At 38.0% G+C, this 12,484-nt stretch overlaps 1 protein-coding gene across 3 annotated transcripts in view; it reads left to right on the top strand.

The window, feature by feature from the left end:
* The window catches only part of DNAJC12 (DnaJ heat shock protein family (Hsp40) member C12), a 41,600-nt gene extending 29,116 nt beyond the window's left edge, over positions 1–12,484 (top strand). The window contains exons 4-5 of one of the 3 annotated variants that reach the window (XM_045437563.1): positions 879–1,083; positions 12,311–12,484. In XM_045437563.1, coding sequence (XP_045293519.1) covers positions 879–1,083; positions 12,311–12,324 — 219 coding nt within the window. In that variant the 3' untranslated portion in view covers positions 12,325–12,484. Of the gene's footprint in view, positions 1–878; positions 1,084–4,032; positions 4,156–9,432; positions 9,708–12,310 lie in introns of those variants that run through there. The other 2 variants (XM_045437561.1, XM_045437562.1) reach the window with 2 other exon arrangements.

Genomic DNA, 12,484 nt, shown 5'->3' with positions numbered 1-12,484 from the left:
GGGCTTGAACTCGGAAACAGTGATCATGACCGGAGCTGAAGTCGGATGCTCAACCAACTGAGCCACCTAGGCGCCCCTATTTTAACCATTTTAAAGTGTACATCATTAAGTACATTCACAATGTTGTTCATACATCGTCACGACCTAGTTCCAGAACTTTTTCATCATCCCAAAAGGAAACCCTGTATTTGTTAGCAATCATTTCTTATGCTCCTTCTCCCAGTTCCTGGTAAGCATTAATCGGCTGTCTATCTACAAGGATTTGTCTATTCTGGATATTTCTTACAAGTGGAATCATACAATATATGGCTTTTTGTGGCTGGCCTTTTTTTACTTAGTATAATGTTTTCGAGGTTTATCCACCCTGTAGTACTTAATTCCTTTTTCATGGCCAAATCATATTCCATTGTATGGCTATAACACATTTTTGTCTATCCACTCATGAACTGGAACTGATGGACATTTGGGTTGTTTATATCTTTTGTCTGTTGTGAATAGTGCTGCTTTGAACGTTAGTAAGTTTTTCTTTGAACACCTCTTTTCAGTTCTTTTGAGTATATGCCTAGGAATGGAATCACTGAGTCATATGGCAATTCTATGTTTAACTTTCAGTGGAAATGTCTCATTTTTTAAATCTCTCTGATGCAGGTCCCTTTGCTCTTTGCCATGGTTTGGATATCTCCTTATATCATTAGTCTTTTAAATTAGTGAGGATTAATTAATTAATACATGGGTTAACTGATTAATATCTGGTTAATAGTCAAATCTAACAATCAGCACTGTAATAGTAGGTCGGGTTTTACCACACATTGAACTTTAAATATAGAATACTATATAATATTGATTTTATATTATGTGCTTACTTTTAACTAATGTAGTCAATGCACTGGGCTGTCAGAGGTAAAAAAGATCTGATGCTGGAAGAATCTGACCAAGTTCATACCAACCAGATTGAAAATGAGGAACGGAACAAGCAAAGAGAAATAAAGAAAGAGAAGCTGGGTTCAACCACAGAGAAAATGGAGCAAAAAGAATCCAACTCCTTGGAGAAGTCATTCTCCCCGCAAAATCTGGATTCTCCAAGTAAGTCAAATCATGTAGCTTTGCAGACCAAGAAAGGTCTGAAATTAAAGGGCTTGGTTTATACTGTATTTATTCTCAACCTTTTCCAAGTAAACAGTAGTGCCAGATTTAAGGGTTGCTTTATCACCTTAAAATATACTTACTTAGCATTGACACAGAAACTGGAAGACACATTCCTCAACACATCCCTTTCAAGGGAAAATGTGAGGCATTTCTGGGAGTGACTGATATAACACTGCCATTTATTGAGTGTTTACTATGAACAGGAATGTTCTTTATATACATTACATGTATTATCTTGTTTAATATTAAGTCTATAGACATTAATTTATTTAATCCTCTACAAGTCTGTGAGGTTGGTACCAACATTATTCTCATTTTACGGAAAGGAAACTGAAGTCCAGGGAGGTTGAGTAATTTTTTCAAAGCTATACAGCTTGTATATAGCAGGGAAGGGGTCTGAACTAAGACAGTTTGACTTCAGTGTCTGTTTCTTAGGCATTGCACTGTCCAGAGAAGAGACCTTATCTGTATGTAGTTCTGAATGATAGATAGATTCACTGAAGCAGGGTATTATAGAAGCTAAACTCGCAAGGTATACTACCTAGGCTCACATCTTAGCTCTACTACTTATTATCTGTATTTCTTGGTAAAAGTTACTTAACTTCTCTAGATTTCAGTCTCCAAATCTATAAACTCAAGATCATAGTGATACCTTCTCACAGAGCTATCATGAGGATTAAATAAGGAGATCCATGTAAAATGCTTAGCACACTGATTCACCTAGCAAGCAGGTCTTGGGTTAATGTCAACTATTATTATCTTTTCTTTGTCTGTCTAGCCACCATGTTTATCTTGTATAGGTGCGTTATAAACATGCACTGTCACTGTCCTCCGTATTCTTGATTCTCAAGGTTGTGATACAGTATCTCATTAGAATTTAAACTAGAGGCTCCTGAAGGTCCTTGAATCTTGAATCCTTACTTATAAAAGAAGATAATTAGATAGCTTGTGGTAAATTAGAGTCTTTGTAGAAATAGTCACTTGAAAACTCTCTTTGGGGAGACTTCTATATGCTCATTACTTGCTAGAATAAAGATTCTTAGGGTGTGATTCAGGTGTCTCTGCTGGTTACTCAAGATATCCTTTTGTGGACTCTGCAAATTGATTGCATCAGCCTCATAACTGGGAATGGTTATAATGTAACAAATTCATCAAAGCAGAAGCCCGAATTTCAGAAAAAACAGTGTTTTAAGCAAATACACACATACAAACACCTACCCACAGTCACACACAGGCAAAACATGCAAATGTTTCACTATTTAGCCCTGGAATGTTCAGATCTGTGCTTCTTGAACCCCTGGGGCTGCCCTGTGACTTCCTGTTTCAGATTCAGACCTAGTCTGAGTTCACCATCACTGGGGTGGGGGGGGGGAGGGGCACTTTATCACCTCAGACACTCAGGCAGGAGGCTGAAGCCCCACTTGAATCCCTCTCATAAGATGCAGTGAAATTTTCTCTTCCTCTGAAAACTAGTTATTTAGATATTTAAAAACCCCAAAGTAATACCAGCTTGTCATTAGAAAATTCAAAGAATCATATATAAACAATGACTTAGTGTCTCCCCCAGGCTCCCATCCTTCTGTGTTTTTGTTTCCTGAAGTAACCAATGCAGATGCCCAGGTGTGTCTCCTTCCACATTATTCTCAAGCGTATATAAATATGCCTACACGTAGGAGGGTTTTAAAAACAAAGAATGAGGGGCATCTGGGTGATTCAGTAGGTTAAGTGTGGGACTCTTGACTTTGGCTCAGGTCATGATCTTGCAGTTTGTGAGTTCCAGCCCCACGTCGGGCTCTGTGCTGACAGTGCGGAGCCTGCTTGGGATTCTGTCTCCCTCTCTCTCTGCCCCTCCCCTGCTTGCTCTCTCTCAAAATAAGTAAAAATAAACTTAAAAAAAAATGGCATTACACTGTGCCCATTTCTCTATGTTACACAGAGCCTAAGAGTACAAGCTCTGGAACCGGATCCCAGCTTTTCCACTGATGAGTTTTGTGAACTTGGGCAAGCAAATTAACCTTTCTTTATCTGTGTTTTCTTATCTATATGGTCAAAACATTAGTGTTTACTCATAAGGTTTTTTTGAGTAGTAAAAAATCTATGTAAAATATTTAGACCAGGTACACGGTAGGTGCTGTTTTTGGTGTTAGCTTTTATTATTACGGGACGTCTCCTTAGACCTTACATTTAGAATTAACTCATTCTTTTGAACAGCAGATAAATATTTCACAGTACAGATATATCATAATTTATTCAAGATAAATTGTGATGTGCTCTTTTTGGTGTCAGCTTTTATTATTATGGAACTTCTCCTTAAGCCTTGCATTTAGAACTAACGCATTCTTTTGAACAGGAGATAAATATTCCACAGTATAGATATATCATAATTTATTCAGGATGACTTGTGATGTCAGGTGTGGTGTGGTTTGTTTTGGCTATTTTATTATTATTTTTAACTTCCATTATACTTAACATACAATATTAGTTTCAAGTGCACAATACAGTGTGATGTCAGTTTTGATGCCCTCACATGACGAAGTGTATCTTTTTACTGTGGCTTGAGGAATGAAGGTGGGGGCCATGAGAGGAGGATCATTTTTCTGAGAAGCTGTTGTTGGAGAATAAGAATTATGAAATTTTACTAAAGGCTGCATTTGCCAGTATTTTCTTGATGCTGTTTAAGAGGTTATTGGCTGTTCTGAGTAGCACCCTAAAGCTGGAGTTTGATATATCAAAGTGCAGTTGTATGATTATTTGTAACTTTGTTTTACTGTAGTGTAAATTTTTATTAACATCAGCATTTAAGAAATGATATTCATGTCAGCTTTAGTGAGTCCTGAGTGGTTTCTCACATACCTCTTAAGCATATTTGTTAATTTCCTCAAGCAGTGGTTGATAACTTACTTTGGAGTTTGCTTTTTGATGACTCTTCTGTGATCTGCAGCCCTCAAATAGTCCCCATGTTATTCTGACTCTTCACTGCAACCAGTAAAATATGGAGCACAGCCTCTGAAAACTGGTGCGTGACACAACCTCACTTTTCTTTTCTTTCCATGTAAATATACAATAAATATGGCTTCTGATAAATGCAAATCTAGAATCAAATAGTTTGTGTAGCATTCTGGAGTTAGAAAAAAGGATCATATGTAGACAATGCTGTTGGTGTGCTGCCATATTTTCTGGGCATCTAATTTCTCATTGCCAATTCTATGGTTTCTATCAGAGGGCTTTCTCTGGCACTTGAGCTGGCTTGGCAGTAAGTGCCAGGGAATAAACACCCTCTGGATGTAGCCATCAGACACTGATGAATGTGAGTGGGAAACTCCTTTACTTCTCTGACTGGATAACTCTTAGGGGTTTTTATACTGTCTTCCAGGGGTCCCCATCGTAATCAAGCCCCAGTTGCCCAGGGTGGCAACTTGCCTGATAATGTACCTTTTATAAACTTGGTTCCTTTCTCTACTTTCCTACCAGGGTCTCTTTGAATCACCTTTCAAATTATCCACTTGCATTCAAATTCTTGTCTGGGGGGGTCTATTTCTATTGGAAACCAAACTAGAAAACACTTTTTTCAAACTATAAAATAACAAGTATTTACAGTAGAAATGTGAGAAATATGGTCAAACAAAAGGTAGAAAATACAACTTCTAATATTAGCACCTAGGGACATATCTATTATTGGTCTTTTGGTATATATGTATATATATTAGTATACCTAAAACTAAGGATCATACTATATATATTTTATGTGTGTATTTCAATTATAGGTTGTCAGAAATTTTCTTTTGCTTTTTTCCTAAGAGGAATTATTTTTTTAATGTTTATTTATTTATTTTATTGTTTCTTTATTTGACAGAGAAAGAGTGTGAGCAGAGGGAGGGCAGAGAAAGAGAGAGAGAGAGAGAAATCCCAAGCAGGCTTCTCGCTGTCAGCTCAGAGTCCAATGCAGGGCTTGAACCCATGAGCCCAGAGATCACTACCTGAGCAGAAATGGAGTGGGATGCTTAAGTGACTGAGCCACCCAGGCACCCCCCTATAGGAGAATTCTTAAATATGTTTTGTCTGAGAATTCTAAAGAAAGTGCAAACAGATCGTTTTCTTGGGACAACCACTGTCAACTGTCCTGTGTATATTTTTCTGACAAGATATTTAGATAGTATTTTAAAATATCAATGGAAACATTTTGTATATTATTTTGGAACCTGTTTTTTCATGGGCAATATTATAAACATAAAAAAAGACATAAGGAATATGTGTCCATTGCAGAACAATAAGAAAATACAGATTTTTAAAAAAGTGTCAAAAATGAAAATCATGGGGCGCCTGGGTGGCGCAGTCGGTTAAGCGTCCGACTTCAGCCGGGTCACGATCTTGCGGTCCGTGAGTTCGAGCCCCGCGTCGGGCTCTGGGCTGATGGCTCAGAGCCTGGAGCCTGTTTCCGATTCTGTGTCTCCCTCTCTCTCTGCCCCTCCCCCGTTCATGCTCTGTCTCTCTCTGTCCCAAAAATAAATAAACGTTAAAAAAAAATTAAAAAAAAAAAAAATGAAAATCACATGTATTCTAACTATCCAGGGATAACTATTAACACTGAGGAATAATTCCTTATAGACTTTCAAAAATTTTTACATAAATATCCATGTAATAATGAATTTAGGAATGAGATCATACTATATACATTATTTTTTAAATACCTGTCAGTTAGCAATATGTTATGAGCATTTTTCTATGACCATAAATATTAAAAAAATTGTTAATGCCAATATAAAAGGCTTTTAAACAACTTTCTATTGCTGAAGATTTAGATTGTTTCTTGATTAAAAAAATTTATAAATGGTGTCATGACAAATATCCTTATAGTTAAACCCTTGAACACATCTGTGATTATTTCCTTAGGATAAACTTCTAGAAGTAGAATTATTAGAAATACACATTTTAATTAGTTTGAGAAATTTTGCTAAATTGCCTGCCAAAAGATTTTTACCAATTTACACTCCCATCAATAGAAAAGGAAAAAGGCCTTTTTTCTAGTGTTCAACAAAGTTGCTTATTAGAATTAAAAATAATCTTACTTTCATGGAGTAAATTATTTGTATTTCCAGAGATCCTTTACCATTGACCTTTTACTTTTGGCAGCTGTTTGGAAGTTGTTTCCAATTTCCATGCTAGTGAATTGCCAAAATTCCCACCACTGAAGGTTTCTATAAATATCCTTTTATTAATAAGCATTTAAGCACATGAGTTTCTTTCATCCATATAAACTAATTCTTGTTGATAAGAATTCAAAAGTCGACTCTACAGATCAAAAAGAAAATGATCCAAAATAATCCAAAAGAAAAAGGGAAGGAAACTAAATAAACAGTTCAGTAGAGAAAATATAGCGGCTCTTAAACATATGAAAAGAGGTTTAATCTCAACATAATTTGTGAAACGGTAACTTCTCTTAATGTACACTTTTATGAATCAGTGAGACATAAGATCAACCATCTAGTAAAAAAAGAAGGGGTGTGTGTGCCCCTGGGTGGCTCAGTCGTTAAGCATCTGACTTCAGCTCAGGTCATGATCTCGCCGTTTGTGAGCTTGAGTCCCACATCGGATCAGCTCGTGCCCTGCTTCCGGTGAACACAAGCCCCGCTTTGGGTTAGCCCCTCTTCTTTCTCTCTGTCCCTCGTGGGATTTTCTCTCTCTCTCTGCCTCTTGCTCACTTGCACCCTCTCTCGCTCTCTCTCAAAAAAAAATAAAATAAAATAAAATAAAAAAATAAAAATCAAAAAAAAAAAAAAAAGAAAGAAAGGAAATGAACATTTCATAGAACAGAAAATACAAATAGCCTTGGAACATATGAAAAGATGCCTAAACTCATTCATAGTAAGAGAAAGGCAAATTAAAACTGCACTTTTTGTACACAAGAGCCTAGCAAAAGTTACTGAGTTTGTTCACATGGTGTTAATGAAGGTGTAGGAAAATCAGCTGCTGCTGGGTGAAACTTTATGGAGAACCGTTTGGCAATGTCTATTAAAACTACAGGTGCATGATGACTTTGACCCAGTAATCCCAGTTCTACAAATTTTATCCTACAGATCACCCATGTGCAAAATGACATGTGTACTATGTTATTCACTGCAGAATCGCAAATAAATGCCCCTCAGTAGGGTTGCATTTTTGTATGTCACAGAATAAAATACCCCTCCACTGTTAGAACGAGAAAGCTCTCCATATACTGATCAAAAACAATCATCAAGATATGTTAGAAACAAAAAGTCAAAATGCAGAATAGTAGACTGTATGTTAGCATTTAGGTTAAAGAAGGAGTAGGGCGGTGATGTTGGAGATTGTATGCATGTATTTGCTTGAATATACCTCGACTATCTCTGGAAAGACTTGTAGGCAATTGGTAACAACTTTGTCTATTGGGAACATCAGAGTGGAGGGTGGAAGACTTTTGAGGGTTATGTAATCTTTGTGCTTTTTGAACTTCAGCCATGTGAATACACCACCAATTCAAAAATAAATACAATTGTATTAAACAATTTTTAAAATGTTTTATTTATTTTTGAGGGAGAGAGAGAGAGAGAGAGAACAAGCATGTGTGGGGAGGGGCAGATTGAGAGGAAGACAGAATCCGAAGCAGGCTCCAGGCTCTGAGCTGTCAGCACAGAGTTCGATGCAGGGCTGAAACCCATGAACTGTGAGATCTGACCTGTGCTGAAGTTGGACGCTTAACGGACTGAGCCACCCAGATGCCCCATAAAAAAATAAGTAAAATGTTAAAATAAATAAAAATAAAAATAGGGGAAAAAGAAATCTGGGATCTATTCTTCATTTTACTATTACTTTTTGTGACCCACAGACAATTTCCTTTTTTTCTTTTGGTGGGGTTGCCACATATATGATATATAAATAAATGAATATTTAGTATCAGATATTCACAAAGACTTTTATAGAAAAATAAACAGCATAAAGGGACAGGGAGGGATGGAGGTAGGGGCTGGGTACTGTTTTGGATCAAGTTGTCAGAGAAGATAGTTCCTCAGAAATCCCGAATCTCAGGCTCCACCCCAGACACCTGGAATCAGAATCTCCAATATAACAAGATCCCCAGATAATTACCATGCATATGGAAGGTTGAGAGACACCTTGCTCTAGCTAATTCCTACTCATGGTTATTTTGTTAAAAAAAAATTTTTTTTTTACATTTATTTATTTTTAAGAAACAGAGTGAGACAAAGTGTGAGCGGGGTGGGGGGGTGAGCGCAGAGAGAGAAGGAGACACAGAATCCGAAGCAGGCTCCAAGCTCTGAGCTGTCAGCACAGAGCCTCAGAGCCTGATGTGGGGCTCAAACCCACGAACTGTGAGATCATGACCTGAGCCAAAGTCGGACGCTCAACCGACTGAGCCACCCAGGCACCCCAAATCATGGTTACTTTGAATGTGAATTCCAGAAGTCGTCTCTCACTCTAACTTTGTTCTACTTATTCCACACTGAATGCCTTTCTCTGGTCTCCCATTCTCCTGTGTTTCCCTCCATATATATATGTTTATTTATTTATTTTGAGAGAAGAAGGGAGGGGCAGAGAGAAGAGGGAGAGAGAGAATCCCAACCAGAGATCCCAACCATGAGATAATGATCTGAGCTGAAATCAAGAGTCAGCTGCTTAACTGATTGAGCCACCCAGGCACCCCTCCCTCCATATATTTTGCCACATTAATAATTTTCTGGATTTTTTTATTACCACCGCCAGGAGATATGTACTGGAGTCTCACAGTACCCAGCATAGAGCCTGGCAATATGTAACAGGTGCTAAATAAATATTTCTATAGCAAATGAAGAAATGAGTGGATGAACCAAGCCAAATAAAAGTATGTGGGGAGGGAAAAAAGAATTCAAAAGTCTGCTTAAGATAATCCATTTCAGGGGCACCTGGATGATTCAGTCAATTAAGCAGCCAATTCTTGATTTCATCTCGGGTCATGATCTCATGATTCATGGGTTTGAGCCCCGAATTGGGCTCAGCACTCTGAGCACAGAGCTCAGATTCGGTCTCCCTCACTCTGCCCCTCTCCCACTTGTACTGTCTCTCTGTCTCAACTCTCAAATAAATAAATAAATGTAAAAAAAATAAAGGAAAGATAATCTGTTTCTGTAAGATACTAATAATTCATATTAAACACTTACCCTTGCATTTTATTTATTGCAGTGAAATCTTATCAGCAAGCTGTTTTACTATGACCCTGTGGGTTTTCTATTCCTACTTCTCTGATTTTAAAATCTTCTTTTCTGTGCTTTAAAGTCTTTTCAGATGTGAACTCTTGGCACCTTCGTTTCCGCTGGTCTGGGGACGCTCCCTCAGAACTCCTGAGGAAATTCAGAAATTATGAAATATGAAAAGTGCTCAGTAGGAGAGAGAGAGAGCAAGACCATCTCCCGTGCTGCCAACAAGTCTTTGTTTGAATCTTAAAAACGTTATGTTTCTCTGTCATGTTTGTGAATTGCTCAGTACCGATTGATTCCTCCATCCTTGAACCCATTCTAACAAAATGTGTGTTTTCAATGAGAACATTTTCAGATTAGTCTCTTTCAATATTTGAATAGATTAAGGCTCTTAGATCCAAAGTAGCTTGTTGTGAATCTTCCTGTTAATGTTGTAGAAAATCTATTTTAAAAAGATATCTCTGTATTTAAATAATTCATTAATATACCACAATCCCTATTAGTGCTGTATGTACAAGAAATGCTTTCTGACTCTTGGGGCACCTGGGTGGATCTGTTGGTTAAGCAAACAACTCTTGACTTTGTCTCAGGTCATGATCTCAGGGTCGTGGAGTCTGCTTAAGATTCTCTTTCCCTCTGTCTCTGCCCCTCCCCTGCTCACTCTCTCTCTCAAAATAAAATATAAATAAAATTTATTTTTAAAAAAGGAAATGTTTTCTGACTCTTGACTTTAAATGAAATGTCTAAACTCCACAGAGCGAAATAAATAATTTTCCCAAAATTCATGATGAATTTATAATTCAACAGTATTTTGAAAATAATTTGATTAGATATTTCTATTTTAATTTTAATAATTGTAAATTTAAAAGGTTATTATTTATTTGAGGAAATATGCTTTACAAGATTTCTTTTGTTATACAGCAAGTGATACATTTATAAATTATGTTCTAACAATGTGAATGGGCCTGTTAGGTGACATATCCTTTTTAGATTGGGATTGTTGATGGTCATGTGTAGTCTATGGTTAGTTTTTAGTTTGCAAAAAAGTGAATGAAAAATTAAGAAGAAAAACAATTTTAGAGTAAACTAAAACCAGAGCTGTCACTGGTCTGTAGCAAAATGACAGAAAAAAAAAGAATAAAGGAAGTTTTTAAAAAAATTTTTTTAAAGTTTATTTATTTCGAGAGAAACAGAGACAGCATGAGTGGGGTAGGGGCAGAGAGAGGAAGACAGAATCCCACCGCACTGACAGTGCAGAGTCCAACTTGAGGCTTGAACTCACAAAATCATGAGATCATGACCTGAGCTGAAACCTAGAGTTGGATGTTTGACTGACTGAGCCACGCATGTGCCCCAGGACGTTTTTTTTTTTCTTAAATTAAAGCCACATAATTCAGAAATTATGTCCTTTGTGGTTTAAAATGTGCTTCCTTTTATGAAACAGTATCATAGTAGACTGTATTAGTTTACAAGGGCTGCCATAACAACATACCACAGACTGAGTGGCTTAAACAACATATCTCATAGTTCTGGAGGCTAGATGTCCAACATCAAGGTGTCTGCAGGTTTGATTTTTTTCTGAGGCCTCTCTTCTTGGCTGATGCCTTCTCCAGGTGTCCTCACATGACCTTTCTCTGTGAACACACATCCCTGGTATCTCTGCTTCCTCTTTTGAGGATGCCAGTCATATTGGATTAGGGCTCCACCCTAACAGCTTCCTTTTAACACATTTCAACTCTTTAAAGACCTTATCTCCAAATAAGGTTATATTCTAAGGTAGTGGGGATTAGGACCTCAACATACAGGTTTTTGGGGGAATACAATTTAGTCCATAACAGAAGAAAACTTTTTTTAAAAAACAAATATAGGGGTGTCTGGGTGGCCCCGTTAGTTGAGTGTCCAACTCTTGATTTTGGCTAAGATCATGATCTCACAGTAGTGAGATGGAGCCCCAAGTTGGGCTCTGTGCCGGGCATGGATCCTGCTTGATTCTCTCTCTCCCTCTTCTTCTGCACTTCTCCTGCTTGTGCATGCTCTCTCTGTCAAAACAAAAACAAACAAACAAAACAAAACAAAACAAAACAGAAGTATTAAAAAAAATTTTTTGTATTACATTTATTTATTTTTGAGAGACAGAGACAGAGCACAAGCAGGGGAGGGGCAGAAGGAGAAGGAGACACAGAATCCGAAGCAGGCTCCAGGTTCTGAGCTGTCGGCACAGAGCCCAATGCAGGGCTCGAACTCACAAACAGTGAGATCATGACCTGAGCCGAACTCGGAGGCCTAACTGACTGAGCCACCAGGTGCCCCAAAACAAAAGTAGTTTTAAAAAATGTTTATTTATTATGAGAGAGAGAGAAAATAGGGAGAGAGATTGCACGTGAGGGAGGGGCAGAGAGAGAGGGAGAGAGCATCCCAAGCAGGCTCTGCGGAGCCCGAACTCGGGATTTGATCCCACGAACTGTTGATACAGAAGATAGGATTCAGTAGCCACAGAGGGAAAGATTAGGGCCTGAGGTTCCTGGGCAGGGAAAAACACCTATTTTGGAACAATGTTGGGAGTGTCTGACCACAGCAAACCCCCTCAGGTGTAAGGTTCCTCTTAATGTAACAGACCCCACCTACTCCCCCTCAGGTTTCCCCTCAGGAATTTGACAAAAGACCTAAGTATGGCCATAGACCACCCCTCACACAATGGAAAGGAGCCAGTTGGGAATGGGCAACCCAGCACCTAGAGGTATCAAGCCAATAAGGGTAGAAGGAACAAGGGAGAAGGGATGGGGAGGGCTGACCAGAACCTTATAAAACAAGGACCTTGCCTGTAGTCCGTGGGCATTTACTTTTGAATGTCCCCTTTCTGTAAAGAGAGCTTTCCTACTATTCTTCCTTTCTAATCTTATATTCTAATAAACCTTTGCCTACTGCTCATTTTGTGTCCACCTCTTCATTCTTTGAAGCTGTGAGACAATGAATCCTGGGTATTGTGGCAAAAGATCCTGCAACACAGTGAGATCATGACCTGCGTGGAAATCAAGAGTTGGACTCCCAACTGACTGAGGAGCCCCAACAAAGTATATTTTTAAGGCTTATTTTTAATTTTATTGGAAAATAAAGTGTTTATTCAAAGAACA

Source organism: Leopardus geoffroyi, chromosome D2 (genome assembly GCF_018350155.1).
Source record: "Leopardus geoffroyi isolate Oge1 chromosome D2, O.geoffroyi_Oge1_pat1.0, whole genome shotgun sequence".
Taxonomy (NCBI): Eukaryota; Metazoa; Chordata; class Mammalia; order Carnivora; family Felidae; genus Leopardus; species Leopardus geoffroyi.
Note: the sequence above shows the minus strand (reverse complement) of the source record. Positions and strands in the feature narration are given on the sequence as shown.